This window comes from Oratosquilla oratoria, chromosome 10 (assembly GCF_046742065.1).
Source record: "Oratosquilla oratoria isolate Oo_2021 chromosome 10, ASM4674206v1, whole genome shotgun sequence".
Classification (NCBI taxonomy): Eukaryota; Metazoa; Arthropoda; class Malacostraca; order Stomatopoda; family Squillidae; genus Oratosquilla; species Oratosquilla oratoria.
The window spans coordinates 70,778,445-70,799,896 of record NC_134786.1 but is presented as its reverse complement, the minus strand read 5'-3'; the positions used below and the strand labels follow the sequence as shown (position 1 = coordinate 70,799,896).

The following is a 21,452-nucleotide window of genomic DNA, read 5'->3' as shown; positions in this document are numbered from 1 at the left end:
TTTTCCTTGCCCCCCCCCCTTTATATATTGGTACAATGTTTGCATTTTTCCAATCTTGTACCTTTCCTTCTTTGAGTAATCAGTTATATATTCTATCCATTAATTCATCTATACATTCTTTTAATATCCAATTTGGAATTCCATCTGGACCATGTGATTTTCTGATGTTAAGGTTTATTATTTGGTCCCTTATTTCCTTCTGAGTCAGTTATTTCTTTCATTGGGGGATCTTTCTCTCTGTCCTTTATCCCAATTTTGTGCACTTTCAATTGTGAATACAGATTTAGAATGTTTGTTCATCATTTCAGCCATTTACAAAGGATTACAAAGGTGGAGCATGTCGACAGGAGACCTTTTGGTCCATAACTAGGTCAGATGCAGAAAAAATTATAATAATGATAAACAAAAAAATTATAATATAAATAATGATAAATAAATGCATAGGTATAGTTGAATAACAAACAAACAGTTTCTACATCTATATATTCATCATTCCCATGATACAGTTTCACTATTGTTTATCTTTTAGTTTACCCTTCAATACCTGTAGAATAGTTTAGGTTGATCCTTGCATTTTTCTATTATGTCTTTTTCAGTTCCTTTTTTCTTGCCTGCATATTTTTACATATTCATTTCTTAGTTTGATATATATTTGCCACTTACTCCTTTTTTTTTAATCTTTCCAAGCTTTGTCTCCTCTATCTTTAGCCTCACTGCACTGTTTGTTGTACCAGCACTTAATATACACCCTTTCTTGCTTTGCTTTGGTACATATTTGTCTATTCCTTCTTTATAAATTTTTTTCAATATGTTCCATTTCTCTTCCATTTTTGTTTCTTCATTTAAGAAGTTTTCTCATTTTACATTATAAAAGAATTTTCTGAGTTTCTCAAAATAAGTTTTGTTGTACATTAGTCTTCCTTTTCTATGTTTCTCATTCTCAAATTGATTTGTTCTTTTAGTTCAAACTCTATTAGCATGTGGTCACTCTTCCCAATTGGTGTTTTGTATTCCATTTTGTCCACAATTTCAGGTTCCAATGTAAATATTAAGTCTAGTCTTGACAGTTCTTCATTGTTTCTATATCTGGTATTTTCCTTTACCCATTGAGTCATTGTATATTCAATGGTCATATCCAGTAGTATATTTCCCCAAAGTTCCTCTCCAGCTTTCACTGTCATTTCTTCTCAACATATTTCTTTTGAGTTAAAGTCACCCATAATTACTATGTTTCCTCCTTTAAGTAATTCAATTAATGCATACTTTGTGTCTTCCAACATTTTGAAATGATCACTCTCTGTCAAAGACTGTGTTTTTGGGGCACATATATTGCTACAATTTGTCTACTTTTTATGTCACTGTTTACAACTTTTATCGTAATCATTTCCACTTTTTTTTTAATGTGGATATGATGGGGTGATGCGAGAGGGTAATGCAAGAGGTAAATGCAAGGGTAGTGGGTCAGGGATTGGAGATGGTTAAAGAAAATGGAGAAAAGTGGGAAGTGAGCCAGCTGTTGTTTGCGGACAACACTGCGCTTGTGGCAGGATCGGAGGAGGGATCGAGGAAGTTGGTGACAGAGTTTGGGAGAGTGTGTGATAGAAGAAAAATGAAGATAAATGTGGGTAAAAGTAAGGTGATGAGATGTACAAGGGGTGAAAGTGGCAGTAGTCTGGAAGTGAGCATTAAGGGAGAGCGACTGGAGGAAGTGGATAGTTTTAGATACTTGGGTGCAAATGCGGCAGGAAAAGGTGGAGTAAAGGTGGAGGTAGAATGTAGATTGAGAGAAGCGAGTAAATGCCGTGGTGGATTAAAAAGTGTAATGGGGAATAGACATTTAGGAATGGATGCTAAGAGGAGACTGTATGAAGGAGTGATTGTGCCAACAGCACTGTATGGGGCAGAAACATGGAACATAAGAGAGGAAGAGAGGAGTTTGAATGTGTTTGAGATGAGGTGTCTGAGAAGTATGATGGGGGTTACTAGGCTGGATAGAGTGAGAAATGAGGAGGTGAGAAGGAGAACAGGGGTGGAAAGAGGGTTGGGAGATAGGGTTGATGAAAGAGTATTAGGATGGTTTGGACACATGGAAAGAATGAATGAAGAAAGACCAGTAAAAGAGGTATGGAAGGCAGATGTGGAGGGAGTGAATATGAAGGGACATCCTAGGATGAGGTGGATGGATGGGGTGAAGAGGGCTTTGGGGAAGAGAGGAATGTCTGGGGTGAAGGGGGCTTTGGGGAAGAGGGGAATGTCTGTTGAGGAAGGACAGGAGAGGACAGAAGACAGGGGTGAATGGAGAATGGTTGTATATGGATGATGTTGTGATGCATGAGGTGGAATGGGCAGGGGGATGGGGGGTGAGGTAGTATGTGTGAGCAAATTTTTGACGCAGCCCGAAGGGATTTCTCCTCGTCTTCTCCTTTATGCATGGGGGGACGGAGATGGGGGGTCGTTGATTTAATGAAGTGGCCTTGCTGTGGATGTGCTGTGTCTTGCGACACTGCTTCTGACTCAGGGTAGTGGACAAGGTGCAGGGATGACTCGTCATCTGGGAGGTGCTAAGATGAGAGGGAGGGTGGAGGGGTGTGGAGTGTATTCAGGGATGGAATGGGCGGAGTGATTTTATGCCTTTTCCATTTTGGCTACCTCCCTTGTAAGGGGGAAAAAGCCTTGGTATATGTATGTATGTATTTCCACATTATTTTTTCCTTCCGTTATAGTGGTCACATTTAAGCCTTAGCAAAAACATATGACTCCCCTGTTTCTCCTTTCTATTTTTCATCCAAAGGTTGTATAAACCTTGTCCCATGATATTAGGTGGTAGTGGACCTTTTCATTTTGTCTCCACAATTCCCATTATGTCTGGTTTCTCTACTGCCAGATAGTCCTTTAATTTGTTTAGTCCTGAAATCATGCCATGTTGGTATACATTATTCTTAATTTTTTTCCTTTCTCTTCCTTTTTTTTTTTTTTTTTTTTTTTTTTACATTTCCTCTTTTTGATATACCATTTTCTCAGTCCCTCAGGTCTAGTACTTTCCATAAAAACTCATTCTTCTCAGTCTCTGTTCTTCTCATGTTTTTTCATTTACTTCATTTCTTAGTGCTTTTTCTCTCTCTTTCCTCATTGCTGTTTTTTTTTTTAATCAATTAATTTTTGTAATTTTCACTGCCAGCGATGCTGTTTTTGATAATACTGCTATCATTTGAGACCTTAGTTTGGTTTTTAGAGTATTGTCCCATCCTATGTACTTGTTCAGTTTTATTTGTCCATGTCTTGTCCCTCTTCTTGTATCTCATTAAGATTTTTTTTTTTTGCAATTTCTTTCTCTTTTTCTCTTTGGTGTTTGTATACATCATGTTTTTCTTTAATACCATAAACTACAATGCACTTTTTCTTATCCGCTGTGTCTGACCCAATTATCTTTTTCCTTGATTACTTTAATTATCATTTCTTTTGTAAGGTGATGAGATGTGCATGGAATAAGGGTGGCAGTGAGTTGGAGGTAAGTCTTAAAGGAGATACACTAGAGGAAGTGGAGAGTTTTAATTATTTAGGATCACATGTAGCAGGAAATGGGGAAGAGGTGGTAGAGGTTAACTATTTAGGGAAGGAAAGAAGTAAATATCTTGGGGTAATGAAAAGTGTCTTGAGGAAAAGGCGTTTGGGAATGGATGCAAAGAGAAGAATATATGAAGTGATGATTATACCTGTGACACTGTATGGAGCTGGGAATGCAAGAGGGGCAGTAAAAATTTAATAGTGTTTGAGAGCATTCATCTACAAGTACAAGAGGCTGTGTAACCTTGTAGAGGTACAGTGGCTTAACCTACTTGGTGTCTGCTCAGGTCTGAAGAAAGCAGATTTGTAAATTTTGGGGAGTAATAGACACCTTGTTGGAACTAATTAGCAGTCTCAGTAGCTATGACAGGCCTAGCAAGCTGGTGGTTTTGAATCTCTAGGTCAAGCAACACAAGTGGTGCCTTAGAGTGGATGGAACTTATGGCAGTGAACACACAATGATACAGGACATTTTCTTATGAATATATTAGGTATAATCAATGCTTCTACATTGAATGGTAGATTGGAAGGGGTGGTGGAACTAATGTTGTAGAGAAATATAGACATGGGGATGTGTGAAACTAGATTAGATGGTGAGGGTATGAAGAAGATAAATAGTGATTTTCAACAAATATATAAAGGAATGGAAAATGAAAGAAAATATGGGGTAGTATTTATCCTTGCACCAAACTGTGCAGAAATAATTGGAAATATATAATATTATGTCAATAAGAGAATATTGGGCATGACACTTAAGTACAGGTAAAGTCTTGTTAATACAGGTATACTCACTGCACCAAGAAAGATCTGGAGAAGAAAAATAATTCTTTTATCAGAAATTACAAGACACTTTGGACAAAATTGTGGATGTAGATAAGATCGTACTGGAGGACTTGAATGCTCATGTTGGAAATAAAAGAAACAACACTGAAAGTGCAATGGGTGCTTTTGGAGTTGGTGAGGTGAATGGCAAAGATGAAAATCTGATAGACTTCTGCATTAGAAACAGTCTGGCTATTATGAACACATTTTTTTAAGTACAGAGATACAGACAAATGGAGCTGGTATAGGTGGAATTATGAAAGATTATATAGAAAAGTCAATGATAGATCTGATTCTAACAACAACAAAATGTTTAGAGATGTGAAAAGTATCCCTTCTTTATCACTAGATTCCGATCACCCCTTGATATTAGCAAAAATGAAAATAAAAAAGATAAAGCCATTGAAAATTGCTTGTAAAAAGATATAAAAGTAAAAAGACTGAAAGAACACAAAGTTGATAGACAATACAGAGAGAAGGTTTCTGAAGCTAGACCAGAAGAACACCAAGAAACAGAAGATATTGAGAAAATGTGGGAAAATATGAAAGAAAAATTATCCAAATCACAAAAGAGGTGATAGAAATAAGTTAGTCAATGGTAGAAAGAAGAAGAAAATAGTTTGGTGGGCAGAAGAGAAGCTGTCAAGAAGACTTGTCTTTAGAAAGTGGATGAAGAGAAGAAATCCTGAAAGCAGAACAGAATATGAAATGTCAAGAAACAAAGCTGAGAAAATAAAAACAAAGGCTTAGAGAGACACATGGGAGAGGTTAGGAAACGTACTGGAAAATGATGTACAGGGCACAAAGAAACTTGTAAACAGTATAGCTAAAAGTTACAGAAGGAAAGATGAAAGTGGAATGAATACAATAAAAAACAAAGAAGGAGAGCTACTTACAAAGGAAAGTGAAGTGGACAAAAAATGGAAGAATTTTTTTTCAGTAGAACTGGAGAGACCAACAAATAGAGGCTGAGGTAATGATGGTGGTGAGAGAGAAGGACAATATTGAGATTGAAATAGGTGAACTACAATTGAAATTGGTGGAAGTCTTTAAGTACTTGGAAGTTCAAATCAGTGAGAAGTGTTACACAAAGAAAGAAATAATAAGCAGGATTGAAAAATATACAAATAATCTAAGATTAATATATCCACTTCTAAAAGATAGACTCATACCATCAAGAGTAAAGGTCATCATATATAAAATACTGAGACCAGTATTAACATATAGTTCATAATACCTTCTACAATACATTCCTAAGCCATGCACTATTCAACCTCTTCACTAAATCCAGTGCATTACACCAAAGTGCTCAAATATGCTGATGACTTAACAATAATATCCAACAAAGTAACAACATAAAATTGCTAAGAACACCAAAATACACCTTGTAAACTAGAACTGTGGTTAAGACAAAACAGAATGGAGGCATCCTTTCAGAAATCATCAGTGAAATTGGTCACCTCAGACAAACATGAATAAAGAAAGGTCCAGCAGTAAAACTGAACCTACCCTCTGAGTTTTGGTTTTCCTTCTTTCTTTTTACATTAAATCACTCGTTTTCGATGGAGCCTCACACATACCCCTCACACCATTGTGTCCACTTTGAGATATATTCTTGCTGATTGGGGCTGTCTATATCACCAATTAGGTGGAGCATTGTCACTGGTATTCTTATGTGAAGAAAAATCTTAGAAAAATAGCGTAAGTTGTATTAATAGAGAACTTAGGGCTAGTACAGAATGGACCTCTGGTAAGGGCATTAATGGGCTTTGGAGATGAACAATAAGATGATTTTCAGTGATATCTATTCGTAGAATCACTATGTATGCAGCAGACATGGGAATGATTATGAAAAATGATTAGAATTTGATTTTGATTATGGTCTGGTATACTTTTTTGATTGTGGTTAAATTATGATTATTTGTTTTTTAATTTTTTTTTATTATGATTTCATTATGATTACTTAAATTTTGCTCTTGTTGATTATGGTTATTTTTTGTGTGCATGATTATGATAGATAATGATTATAATCACATTTTGCTGTGATTATAAAAAAGACAATGATTAAGTATGGTACAGTGCTTAAATTGGTAGCAAATTTTATCTATTGGGTACACAGTAATATATAAAACTGTTTATATCATATATTAATTAATGGTATTAAAAACATACATTTGTGTATAAGAAGTTTTATTTGTTTATGCTTTATAGTGCATAATACATTACAAGTATTTTCCTGCAAAGTATATAACCCTCAGTGATAATGAAAATAAATTATTTCCCTGCAAAATATAGAATTTGTTATGCACTTGATTATTTCTCATATAATGGTTTAGTTTACTATGTGTTTGTTACACGTGATAAACATCAACTCAAAGTGAGCATCAGTTATTCTGCATCGTTCAGGACAAAAGACTCCCAGCAATAGAGAAAAGTCTCTCAACTGGAGTTGATGATGCTGGGATACACAGATATTGGAGAGCCAGTATTGTTAGTTGAGGTAATGTTGACTGATTCTGTTCCCAAAAGAGAAGGGGATCACTGTCATCCTCTGTTGTTGGCTGACTCAAGTAGGATTCCATTTGTGATAAAGTTGATATTAATGTGCAAAGGGAAGAGCTCGATGATGATGATGTCATGAATCTGAACAGCTTACACTTCTTTCTATGGGCCTCTTATTTTCTTAAAGGGAATCCTTTTCTTTATTGCCAGTAGATATGATTTCACCTACTTTAGTTTTTAATAGGAATTTCATTAAATTGACTTCTGGTGAGCACCAGTCCATGGATCTAGGAGTGAAGCCAGCTGAAACATCTCCATGTATTCATAGATCTTCAATCTTTTCTCAATTGAGCTTTTGAAAGTGGTGATCATGTTTGACTTGTATGTCTGTGACAGTAGTTCAAGCTCAGCACTCAGTCTGCAAATGCATGGAATTACTTTACTTGAAGCATTGCTTGTTCTCCGTCTGTTACTTTTGCACATGTAATCTTTGTACACGGATTTTCCTAGCATTGCCATATCATAACCTCATATCTCAAAAACTATTGCGAATAAAAAGGAAAAAAAAATCTCAGAGCAGTTTCATGTTAGCATAAATGACAAGCCCACAAAGTTTTGTGAAAATCTTGGGTTTATTATATAGCCTTGTGGCTAGGTATTCTCATTTCTCACAACAGCTCTGCTTACATTAGCAATATTACCACTGTTCTTTAGAAATTATCCCAACAAAGAACTTGCTAAAACCGCAAAGGTATCTAAGTTGCAAATATTACAAAAATCTGAACTTAGATCCCTTCAGATTTTTTTTTTATTATTTTTTTTATTTTTTCAGTACCAAAGCTCATGGGCAATTTACATTGTTACCGAAAGATGTTGCACCTGCTGTATCATTGGTGGGAAAGGCAGTGGTTCACTTTGCACCAGTGGTCCACTTTACCCTACCTTCCCTTATCATGGTAGACAAGCAAGTAAAAACGTGAGATGGTGTCAATGCTTTCAAAACATGCTTTGACCTGAAAGTAAGGTTTCATGGAAATTGCAAATAAATAATCACAATCACATTTTAATTAATGATTATTATTAAAAGAAATTGATTATGATTTGATTATGATTATCACTGCAGAGTAGATTTTGATTATGGTTACACAAATTTTATGATTTTTGATTATGGTTATGTAATCACAGCCATGGAATATGATTTTTTTGATTGGTAATCATATAAGATAAACGAAGTAATCATATAAGATAAATGATGATAAATGTGGGTAAAAGTAAGGTGATGAGATGTACAAGGGGAGAGAGTGACAGCAGGTTGGAAGTGAGCATTAAGGGTGAAAGACTGGAGGAAGTGGATAGTTGTAGATACTTGGGTGCAAATGTGACAGGAAAGGGAGGAGTTGGGGTGGAGGTAGAATGTAGATTGAGAGAAGCGAGTAAATGCCTTGGTGGATTGAAAACTGTAATGAGAATAGACATCTGGGAATGGATGCTAAGAGGAGGTTATATGAAGGAGTGGTTGTGTCAACAGCATTGTACAGGGCAGAGACATGGAGCATAAGAGAGGAAGAGAGAAGGAGTTTGAATGTGTTTGAGATGAAATGTCTGAGAAGTATGATAGGGGTTACTAGGCTGGATAGAATGAGAAATGAGGTGAGGAGGAGAACAGGGGTGGAAAGGGAACTGGGAGATAGGGTTGATGAAAGAGTATTAGGATGGTTTGGACACATGGAAAGAATGAGTGAAAAAAGATTAGTAAAAGAAGTGTGGAAGGCAGAGGTGGAAGGAGTGAATATGAAGGGGCATCCTAGGATTAGATGGATAGATGGGGTGAAAGGGGCTTTACAAAAGAGAGGAATGTTGATGGAGGAAGGATGGGAGAGGACAGAAGATAGGGGTGAATGGGAGGCTGTGATGCATGAGGGGGAGTGGGTGGGGGATGGGGGGGTGAGGAAGTATGTATGAGAAAAATTTTGACGCAGCCTGAAGGGATTTCTCCCCGTCTTCTCCTTTTCTGCATGAGGGGATGGAGAGGTGGGTCACCAAATTTATGAAGTGGCCTTGCTGTGGATGTGCTGTGTCTTGCGACACTGCTTCTGACCCAGGGCAGTGGACAGGATGCAGGGATGGCCCATCATCCAGGATGTGCCAAAATAGGAGGGTGGAGGGGAGTGAAATATATAGGAAATGAAATGGGTGGGAGTGGTTTCTATGCCTTTTTCTTTTTGGCTACCCCCCATGTAGGGGGAAAAAGCCTTTGGTATATGTATGTAAGTAATCATAATCATGCCCATGTCTGGTGTGCAGGCAACCATTGTTGGTTCTAGGCAAAGGTTTAATGTGTTGATAAATGTTCTTGTATCAAAGAGCTTTATTTTAGCCAATATCATGTAAATCTATTCAGCAGGAGAGATATTCATTTCTTAAAAAGTTAAAGATTATCTCCATTGACTCATTGAGAAGTACCATTATTTTTAATTTTATTTTTGATTTTTGTCTAGGACCAGATGGAGTTGAACGTGTTGGTGAAATTTAAAGATGAAAATATGAGGTGACTCTTTCTAACATTTGTCTTCCAGAACCACCACATGCAGGTTTCCACTATTGGTGCCTGTATAGAGTTATAAAATGTGGAAAGTTTTAGTGTTTTTATATATTCAAAGAATTTTTACTTTGCAGGTGAAAGTAGAGCCCAGAATTACTGTAGTGAAGACAGAAAATAAAGACACTGAGAGAAAGGAAATTTTTACATTGGTGAGTAATAATGTCATTGATGGTTTCAGATAAGTTTACATGTACACTTTATATGTATTTTCCTACATGAGAGGGAATAGAAGGAAGAGTAGTGAGTGGTGGTATGATGAGGTGAAGGCAGTATTAGAAGGGAAGAAGTGAGCTTATGTTGATTGGTTGCAAAGTAAGACTGGAAACATATGAGAGGTACAAGGAAAAGAGAGGAAAAGCAAAACATAAAAGAGGCAAAGAGGAGAGTAGATGTTAAAGTATGACAATTTTTTTTAAAAGAATAAAAAGATGTTTTAGAAGGGAGTGAAGAGAGTACAGTGGGGGTGAGTCAGGCAGAGAGAAAAAGGATAAAGTTGCAGATGGACAGATGTTAATGGAAGTGAAGGTGGTAAGGGAAAATAAGTAAATCATTTTACAAAGTTGTTGAATGTGGAGGAGGATAGGAATTTATTGATTGTGGCATTGGGAGGAGCTAAGAAAATGACTGTTATGGGAGAGAAAAATGGAAGAAATATAGAAAAAGATAGAGGTACAAGGAACTTTGAAAATAATGAGAGCTGGAAAGGCACCTGAATTGGATGAGTGTTATTCAGAGTGTATGAAAAAGGGAGGTACAGTTACAGTGGATTTGCTAGTGAGGTTTTTTAATGTGTATCTAATGGAGTAAAGAGTGCCAGAGGACTGGAGAAGTGCTTGTAAAGTTCTGCTTTACAAAGGAAAAGGAGACAAATGTGAATACAGTAATTTTAGAGGGATCAGTTTAATGAGTGTAATTGGAAAGGTTTATGAGAGGGTTCAAATTGAGAGGATTAGGAGAGGAACAGAGAGTATAATTGGTGAGGAGCAGTGTGGGTTTTGGAAAGGTAGAGAATGTGTGGATTAAATTTTTGTGGTGAAGCAGGTTTTTGAGAAGGTTTTGGCAAAAGGTAAGGATGTTTTTAGGCCTTTTTGGATTTGGAAAAGGCATATGACAGGGTAGACAGGAAGGCATTGTGGGAGCTATTGCAGATATTGATTGGGGGAAAGCTGCTAAGGGCAGTCAAGAATTTTTATGAGAATAATAGAGCTTGTGTTGGGATTGGAAATGGAGAGAGCAAGTGGTTTAAGGTAAGGTAGGGCTGCATCTGAACTTTGTCATGTCACCATGGCTGTTCAGTGTGTACATGGAATGGTATGGGAGGTAAATGTGAAGGTGATTGGCAGGAGTTTGGAGGTCATTATAGTGGAGGGAAGTGAGAGGTGAGCCAGTTGCTGTTTGCTGATGACACTGGATTTGTGGCAAGATCAGAGAAGGGTCTAAGGCATTTAGTGGTGGAGTTTGGTAAGGTATGATAGGAGAAAATTTAAGGTAAATGTGGGTGAAAGTAAGATGGTGAGATGTACAATGGAAGTGGGTGGCAGCAAGTAGGAAGTAACTCGGTCTGCTCCGAGACCTTAGCTAGTGAACTAGAGTCTACTCGTTTGCTGCTGAGGCACCAGCTGGCGAATACCTCTTGTTAAGTTTATTACTTCTTGTTAAGTTTGTATCTTTGAATAGTGATAAGTGATTGTGTTATGTTTTTGTAATTGTATGTGTATAACATTATACAGTTACAGGTATAAGATAAAATGTAGTGTTCTAGTAATTTAGAATCAAAACAGTAGTCTGTTACTGTACTTCAAAGGTAGGATTAATATTATAAGGTAAGCAGAGTAAGCTTCATGCATTTAGTTTATTTAGTGACCATTTTTTTTTTACTTATATTTTCTCTTTGCTGTTGATATTGCCAAAGGAGGAGTAAAGTGGCTTGTGAAGGTTGTGTGAACCTGTAGGACTGTCTCAGGATATGTGAGGAGGAAATTCGTCTTCTCAAGAGTGCGCTCCATGAGAAGAGGGAATCCTCCCCACAACCCAAAGAGCATTCCACCTCTTCCACTTCTGCCACTGCCATGAGTTGCACTCTGTGGGGTCCTGCTAGCTCTAGCCAATCGTTTTGCTCTGCTGGAAGATGAGGTGGCTGAAAATCAGGAGTTCTTGTTGGTGGGGGACTCCATGGTGTGAGGCTACAACATCCTGCAGAAGACTAAATGACGTTGCAAGCTTGTGTGTCAACTGGGCCTTGGGATCACTGATTGTACCCAGACCATCATGGAGCAAAGGTGGACAAACATGATTACGATTGTTCATATGGGCAGTAATGATGTGGGTAGGGTGAGATCAGAGGAACTTGTTTGGAATTACAAGGTCCTCCTTCAGGAGATGAAGGAGTGTAGGAGTTGTAATATAGTCTGTGGGAACCATCCGAGGATCTATCCTGGCTCGTGTTGAAACAGTAGAGCCATAGGGATCAATGAGAGGATATCACAATTATGCATGCAACTGGGATACCACTTTCTTGATCCTTGGTATCTCTTTTCCAGGCATCATGACCTTCATGCTTCTGATGAGATCCACCTTTCTCGCAAATGCAAATATGTTTCTTACAAACCGCATTGTTGGAGTTTGTAATGAACTAGTTCCTTTTTTGGGGGTAAAAACTCAAAGGGAAGGGGAAATGAAGTGTATCGGGGATAACAGAGTAGGACATAGCAATAATGTAGAGTAATATGTCAATGTAGGACAAAATATCATTTTAGGATATAATGTTGGTAGAGGACAAAATATTACATCAGGTTGTAATGTCAATGAAGGACAAACTATCATGATGTGAGGAGGATAGAGAGGGAAAGGTAGTTGTAGTAAGAGGTGCTAAGAAAATGACAGTGCTGAGTGAGGAAAATGGAGGAGAAATAAGGAAGGGTGAAGTGAGGGTAGTTGTTAAGATGATGAGAGCGGGTAAGACACCTGGTCTGGATGGATGCCATGCAGAATGTCTGAAAAAAGGAGGTACAGTGATGGTGGACTGGCTGGTGAGGTTATTTAATGTTTGTTTAAGAGAGGGTAGAGTGCTGGAGGACTGCCTGCATAGTTCCACTTAACAAGGGAAAAGGGGACAAGTGTGAGTGTTGTAGTCTCAGAGGGATTAGCTTATTAAGTGTAGTTGGGAAGGTTTATGGAAGGGTCTTGATTGAGAGGATTAGGAGAGGAACAGAGTGGGTTTAGGACAGGAAGATGTTGCGTAGATTAGATTTTTGTGGTAAGACAGATATGTGAGCAAGCTATAGGAAAAGGTAAGGATGTCTTTTGGGCTTTTATGGATTTGGAAAAGGCTTATGACAGGATAGACAGGAAGGCACTGTGGGAGGTATTGCAGATATATGGGATAGGAGGAAAGCTTTTAGGAGCTCTCAGGACTTTACGAGAGTAGTAGAGTATGTGTCAGGATTAGAAATGGAGAGAGTGAGTAGTTTAAGGTAAAGGTGGGACTTTGTCAGGGATGTGTTAAGTCACCCTGGATGTTCAATTTATACATGGATGGGGTGGTGCGAGAGGTAAATGCAAGGGTGGTGGGTCAGGGATTGGAGATGTTAAAGAAAATGGAGAAAAGTGGGAGATAAACAAATTGTTGTTTGTGGACAACACTGCGCTTGTAGCAAGATCAGAGGAGGGATTGAGGAAGTTAGTGACAGTTTGGGAAAGTGTGTAAAAGAAGGAAATTGAAGATAATTGTGGGTAAAAGTAAGGTGATGAAATGTACAAGGAGTGAAAGTGGCAGCAGACTGGAAGTGAGTATTAAGAAGGAGAGACTGGAGAAATTGGTTAGTTTTAAATACTTGGGTGCGAAGGTGGCACGAAAGGGAGGAGTGGAGGTAGAGGTAGAATGTAAATCGAGAGACGTAAATGCCTTGGGGGATTAGAAAAGTGTAATGAAAAATATATATTTGGGAATGGATGCTAAGAGGAGATTGTATGAAGGAGTGATTGTACCAACAGCACTGTATGGGGCAGAAACATGGAACATAAGAGAGGAAGAGAGAAGGAATTTGAATTTGTTTGAGATGAAGTGTCTGAGAAGTATGATAGGGGTTACTAGTCTAGATAGAGTGAGAAATGAGGAGGTGAGGAGGAGAATGGGGGTGGAAAGGGAGCTGGAAGATAGGGTTGATGAAAGAGTATTGGGATGGTTTGGACACATGGAAAGAATGAGTGAAGAAAGACTAGTAAAAGAGGTGTGGAAGGCGTGAACATGAGGGGGCGACCTAGGATGAGATGGATGGATGGATGGGGTAAAAGAGGCATTGGGAAAGAGGGGAATGTCTGTTGAGGAAGGACGAGAAAGGACAGAAGACAGGGGTGAATGGAGAATGGTTGTATATGGATGATGTTGTGATGTATGAGGTTGAATGGATGGGGGATAGGGGGTGATGGAGTATGTGTGAGAAAATTTGACATAGCCCAAAGGGATTTCTCCCCTTCTCCTTTAATGCATGAGGGGACAGAGAGGGGGGGGGTCACTGATTTAATGAAGGTGCCTTGCTGTGGATGTGCTGTATCTTGTGACACTGGTTTTGACCCAGGGCAGTGGACAGGATGCAGGGATGACCCGTCATCCAGGAGGTGCCAAGATAAGAGGGAGGGAAGAGGGTGGAGTGGAGTGGAGTGTAATATGGTTGGAATGGGTGGGAGTGGTTTTTATGCCTTTGGTTTTTGGCTACCTCCCTTATAAGGGGGAAATAATCCTTTGGTATATGTATGTATGTTTTGGTACATATTTATCCACTCCTTCATTATAGATTTCTTTTAATACCATCCATTTCTCTTCCACCTGTGTTTCTTCATTAAAGAGGTTTTCCCAATTCACTTTTTGAATGAAATTTCTGAGTTTCCCAAAATCTGTTTGTTATACATTAGTCTTCCTTTTCTATTTTTCTATTTTTTCCCAGATTTTCCTCTTTTAGATTGAGTTTAAGTAGTATGTGGTCATTCATCTGAGAAAGCAAACAAGATTCTAGGACTGATTACATGATCTTTTGACCTCAAAAGTTCATCTATCATTAGCAAGCTAGATAAATCGTTAGTTCGTTCATATATGGAATATGCTGTTTCCGTGTGGTCACCGAATCTCATTAGAGACATTGACAGATTGGAAAAAGTGCAATGGCAAGCCACAAAACTGATTCCAAATATAAAAAATAAATCATACAAAAATGGACTAAAACATGAATCTGTTTTCCCTAAAAAAATGTGGACTCAGAGGTGACTTGATACAGGTCTTTAAGATTCTAAAGGGAATTGACAGCATCAAAAGTGACAAAATTTTCACATCTGAATGAGAATCCAACAAGAAATAATGGACTCAAACTGTCAGGAAATAGATTTAATACGGAAGTGGGTAGAAACAACTTTGCCTACCATGTAGTAAATGAATGGAACAAACTTCCTGGAGAGGCAGTGTAATGTAGTTCATTTTAAAGCTTGTAAGATTTGTTTAGATAAATATCTAAGCAAGATGCTGTAATGACAGCTATTTATTTTATATTATTTGTTTGTTATTGTTTGTTTGATATTGCTTGATATTGATTTATTATTAGTTATCTGTCAATTTACTATTATTTACTATTGTTTGTTTATTATTTAACTACACTTATGCATTTATTTATTTATCATTTATATTATTATGATTTTTATTGATTTTTCTTTGATTTATTTATTATTATTACATTTTTTCTGCATCCGACCTAGATATGGACCTAAAGGTCTCCATTTGGCATGCTCCGCCTTTGTTATCCTTTGTTTGTAATTGGTGTCTTGTATTCCATTCTATCCACAATTTCAGCCTCTGACATAAATATTAAGTCTAGTCTCAAAGGGTCTTCCTTATTTCTGTATCTGGTATTCTCTTTTACCTATTGAATCATTGTGGATTCAATGATCATGTCCAGTAGTATGTTTCCCCAATGGTCCTTTCCACCTTTCACTGTCATCTCCTCATTAGAGTTAAGTCCTCCATAATTGCTAAGTTTCCTCCTTTCAGTATTTCATTTAATGTATGGCTTGTGTCTTCCAATATTTTGGAATGGTCACTCTCCAAGAATGTGTTTTCAGGGGTACATATCACTATAATTTTTATTCTTTTCATGTCACTATTTTCATCTTTTATATTAATTCCACATTATTATTACCTTTTATGATCTTTGTCACAAAAGCTTTTCTTAGTCAAAAACATGACTCCTCCACCCTGCTTTTCCTCTATTTCTAATCCAGTGATTACAGAAACTTTGTCTAACAGTATTTGGTAGTACATATACCAAAGGCTTTTTCCCCCTTGCAAGGGAGGTAGCTAAAAAAACAACAACAACAAAACAAAGGCATAAAAACCACTCCCACCCATTCCATCTACATACTCCACTCCCCTCTAGCCTCTTCCCTCACTCTTATCTTGGCACCTTCTAGATGACGGGTCATCCCTACATCTTGTCCACTGCCCTGGGTCAGAAGGAGTGCTGCAAAACACAGCATATCCACAGCAAGGCCACTTCATTAAGTCAGTGACCCCCCTCTCTGTCCCCTCATGCAGAAAAAGAGAAGGGGAGAAATCCCTTTGGGCTGCATCAATTTATTTCTCATACATACTCCCTCACCCCCTATCCCCCACCCACTCCCCCTCATGCATCACAGCATCATTCATACACAACCATTCTCCATTCACCCCTATCTTCTGTCCTCTTCTGTCCTTCCTCAACAGACATTCCCCTCTTTCCCAATGCCCCTTTTACCCCATCCATTCATCTCATCCTAGGTTGACCCCTCATGTTCGCTTCTTCCAACTCTGCTTTCCACAACTCTTTTACTAGTCTTTCTTCACCCATTCTTTCCATGTGTCCAAACCATCCCAATACTCTTTCATCAACCCTATCTCCCAGTTCCCTTTCCACCCCCATTCTCCTCCTCACCTCCTCATTTCTCACTCTATCTAGCCTAGTAACCCCTATCATACTTCTCATACACCTCATCTCAAACACATTCAAACTCCTTCTCTCTTCCTCTCTTATGTTCCATGTTTCTGCCCCATACAGTGCTGTTGGCACAATCACTCCTTCATACAAACTCCACTTAGCATCCATTCCCAAATGTCCTCCTCATTACACTTTTTAATCCTCCAAGGCATTTACTTTCTTCTCTTAATCTACATTCTACCTCCACCTCCACTTCTCCCTTTCCTGCAATTTTCGCACCCAAGTATCTAAAACTACCCACTTCCTCCAGTCTCTCTCCCTTAATACTCACGGTCTACTGCCTCTTTCTCCCCATGTACATCTCATCACCTTACTTTTACCCACATTTATCTTCAACTTTCTTCTTTCGCACACCTTCCCAAACTCTGTCACTAACTTCCTCAATCCCTCCTCTGATCCTGCTACAAGCACAGTGTCATCAGCAAACAACTGGATTATCTCCCACTTTTCTCCATTTTCTTTAACCATCTCCAATCCCTGACCCACTCCTCTTGCATTTACCTCACACACCACCCCATCCATGTATAAATTGAACATCCAGGGTGACATAACATGTACATGATGAAGTCCCACCTCAAATCACTCTCTCTCCATTTCTAATCCTAACACAAGCTCTACTGCTCTTGTAAAAACTCTTGACTGCTCTTAACAGCTTTCCTCCTATCCCATATATCTGCAATATCTCCCACCGTGCCTTCCTGACTAACCTGTCATAAGCCTTTTCCAGATCCATAAAAGCCAAAAAAAACATCCTTGCCTTTTCCTATAGCTTTCTCACATATCTGTCTTACCACAAAAATCTGATCTACGCAACCCCTATCTGTCCTAAACCCACACTGTTCTTCACCAATTACTCCCTCTTTTCCTTTCCTAATCATTTCAATCAAGACCTTCCCATAAGCCTTCCCAACTACACTTAACTGGCAACAGAAAATCACACAACCCCAACTTCACACCAGAAATCCAAGGCCTCATCAGACAACGAGACACACTTAAACACAATACCCCCACACCTATCCCTCAAAACATAGCAGACCAAATACAAACACTAAACACTGTGATTGCCAATGAAATACACGAACAAAAAACACAAAATTGGCAAAACTTTATCAATACACTTGATCACAAAACAAACACCAGCAAATTGTACAAAACACTCAACAGCATTACACTATCCAACAGTAATACAACACACTCTCACGCAGCAATAATCACAACAACAGACAATCTACCCTCAAACAAACAACAAACAAACACACTCATAAATCATTTTGCACAGACAAGTCATCTCACTTCTCACCCTGATGACCGACTCACTATTCGACGTAGGAAAGACTTTCTCACAGACTCAGACTATACACCCTTCATAGACAGTCAGACAAAACACATAATACATAATCTCAAGCACTCATCTGCCTGTGGCCCTGATAACATAAGTAACATCCACCTAAAACACATTGGACCACAAGGTGTACACGCACTCACAAACATTGCAAACTACAGCTATTCACACAACACTATACCCAACATCTGGAAGCATGGTAAAATAATCACCATTCCAAAACCGAACAAAGACCCAACAATCCCAAAATCGCACCGCCCAATCACACTTTTCTGCACCCCTCTAAAGTCATTGAACGCCTAATACTTAAACTTGTCACACCACATATTCCCCTTGCTGACTCACAATACGGTTTTAGGCCACTACACTCCACAAACACTCTTCTGATAAACCTCACACAAAGAATTCTAGATGGCATCAATTCAGATAGGCCCACCACAGAACACTTCTTATAACATTAGACATTAGTAAAGCTTTTGATGCTATCCCCCGCTACAACCTAACAAATAAAATATATAACACAGACATGCACAATAACACCAAAAGATGACTGGCCAATTATCTGGTAGGTAGGAATGCTTACGTGTCATATAATGGCCAATCATCACACATCAGAAACATTAAGAATGGAGTACCACAGGGTTCTGTTCTATCCCCCACGCTCTTTGATCTATACATGCATGACTTACCCACTCCAGCCACCTCAGAAATACAAATCTCTTCCTACGCAGACGACATAACAATCACATGCACACATCGTAACACAGACAAAGCTGCAGAAATAATCCAGCCATACCTTGATACACTCAACACATGGTTCATCACAAACAGACTCAAAATAGCTCCAACCAAATCTACAGCAACACTTCTCACCAACTGGACAAAAGAACACAAATACATACCTCATCTCTACATCAACAACACTAATACCACACACAAACACACCAAAAATTCTTGGTGTAACATACGATACATCCATGTCTTTCAAACAACACATCACAAACATAAAAAAACAAATGCACACCTAGACTTAACGCACTTAAGTCAATCACTGGAACAACATTTGGACAAAACAAAGAAACTAATACAACAATATACAAACAATGCATACACTCAGTGATGAATTATGCGAGTCCTGCATGGGCTCCTAATCTCAGTGAGACACACCACAACACCCTTCAAATCATACAAAACAAAGCCCTAAAAACAATTACAAGCTGCACAAATACAACACCTACAGACCATTTACACCATGAAACAAAAGTCCTCAAAGTCAAGGACCACCTCGACATGAGAGGCACACAAACACTTGCTGCAGCCACCACAAACACATCACACCCGCTACACTACATAGCAGAACACCCACACACACCAAGAAACATTAAAACAACACCCAAAGACCTGTATCACACACAGATACTGTCTTCTCTTCCTCCACAACCACCAAATATCAGCCTCTGGAAACATATTCATAATCATATCACTCACCGCTCCATTAACACACTGAAAGACAACACACTGCTGCATGCCAGACCCTCTGATATCCACCCTTCTGAATCCTCTCTCCCACGAAAGGACAGAGTCCACCTGGCCAGACTGCGGTGTGGCCACACCCAGCACTTCTAATCTACCAGAAGAGGCTGGATGACTGCATTTTGAACAGCTGCCCAGGATGTAACACTTCACCTCATACCATACAACACAGAATGGAAGACTGCATTATACACAATCATGCATGCAAACAACACAACATACACTCTATAAAGGATTTGTGGGAAAACCCAGTTTCGGCTGTGGCATTCCTTGGGGAGACGGGACTGCTCGGACAGACAGTCAAGGGAACGACAACAACAACAACAACAACACCACATTGGACCACAAGGTATACACGCACTCACAAACATTGCAAACTACAGCTATTCACACAACACTATACCCGACATCTGGAAGCATGGTAAAATGATCACCATTCCAAAACCGAGCAAAGACCCAACAATCCCAGCATCGCACCGCCCAATCGCGCTTCTCTGCACCCCCTCTAAAGTCATTGAACGCCTAATACTTGAACTTGTCACACCATATGTTCCCCTTGCTGACTCACAACGCGGTTTTGGGCCGCTGCACTCCACAAACGCTCTTCTGACGGACCTCACACGGGGAGTTTTTGATGGCATCAGTTCAGATAGGCCCCACCACAGAACACTTCTTATAACATTGGACATTAGTAAAGCTTTTGATGCTATCCCCCGCCACAACCTAACAAATAAAATATATAACACAGACATGCACAATAACACCAAAAGATGGCTAGCCAATTATCTGGCAGGCAGGAATGCTCATGTGTCATATAATGGCCAATCATCCCACATCAGAAACATTAAGAACGGAGTACCGCAGGGCTCAGTTCTATCCCCCACATTGTTTAATCTATACATGCATGACTTGCCCACGCCGGACACCTCAGAAATGCAAATCTCTTCCTGCGCAGACGACATAACAATCACATGCACACATCGTAACACAGACAAAGCTGCAGAAATAATCCAGCCTTACCTTGACACACTCGACACGTGGTTCATCACGGGCAGACTCAGGGTGGCTCCAACCAAATCTGCAGCAACACTTCTCACCGGCTGGACAAAAGATGTACAGTGATGTGGACTAGCTGGTGACGTTATTTAATGCTTGTTTAAGAGAGGGTAGAGTGCTGGAGGACAGCTGCCCAGGATGTAACACTTCACCCCATACCATACAACACATAATGGAAGACTGCATTATACACAATCATGCACGCAAACAACACAACATACACTCTATAAAGGATTTGTGGGAAAACCCAGTCTCGGCTGTGGCCTTCCTTGGGGAGACGGGACTGCTCGGACAGACAGTCTAGGGAACGACAACAACAACAACAACACAAATACATACCTCATCTCTACATCAACAACACTCTAATACCACACACAAACACACCGAAAATTCTTGGTGTAACATACGATACATCCATGTCTTTCAAACAACACCTCACAAACATAAAAAACAAATGCACACCTAGACTTAACGCACTTAAGTCAATCACTGGAACAACATTTGGACAAAACAAAGAAACTAATATAACAATTTACAAACAATGCATACGCTCAGTGATGAATTATGCGAGTCCTGCATGGGCTCCTAATCTCAGTGAGACACACCACAACACCCTTCAAATCATACAAAACAAAGCCCTAAAAACAATTACAGGCTGCACAAATACATCACCTACAGACCATTTACACCATGAAACAAAAGTCCTCAAAGTCAAGGACCACCTCGACATGAGAGGCACACAAACACTTGCTGCAGCCACCACAAACACATCACACCCGTTACACTACATAGCAGTACACCCACACACACCATGAAACATTAGAACTACACCCAAAGACCTTTATTACACACAGATACTCTCTTCTCTTCCTCCACAACCACCAAATACCAGCCTCCGGAAACATATTCATAATCATATCACTCACCGCTCCATTAACACACTGAAAGACAACACACTGCTGCATGCCAGACCCCCTGATATCCACCCTTCTGAATCCTCTCTCCCACGTAAGGA

General features: G+C 39.1%; 1 protein-coding gene across 1 annotated transcript in view; it reads left to right on the top strand.

Annotated features, from left to right (window-relative positions):
• The window catches only part of LOC143029293 (uncharacterized), an 86,904-nt gene that overhangs the window by 49,166 nt on the left and 16,286 nt on the right, over window positions 1-21,452 (top strand). Inside the window, exon 3 of the mRNA XM_076192032.1 lies at window positions 9,565-9,639. Within this exon, the coding sequence (XP_076048147.1) occupies window positions 9,565-9,639 (75 nt within the window). The remainder of the gene's footprint in view (window positions 1-9,564; window positions 9,640-21,452) is intronic.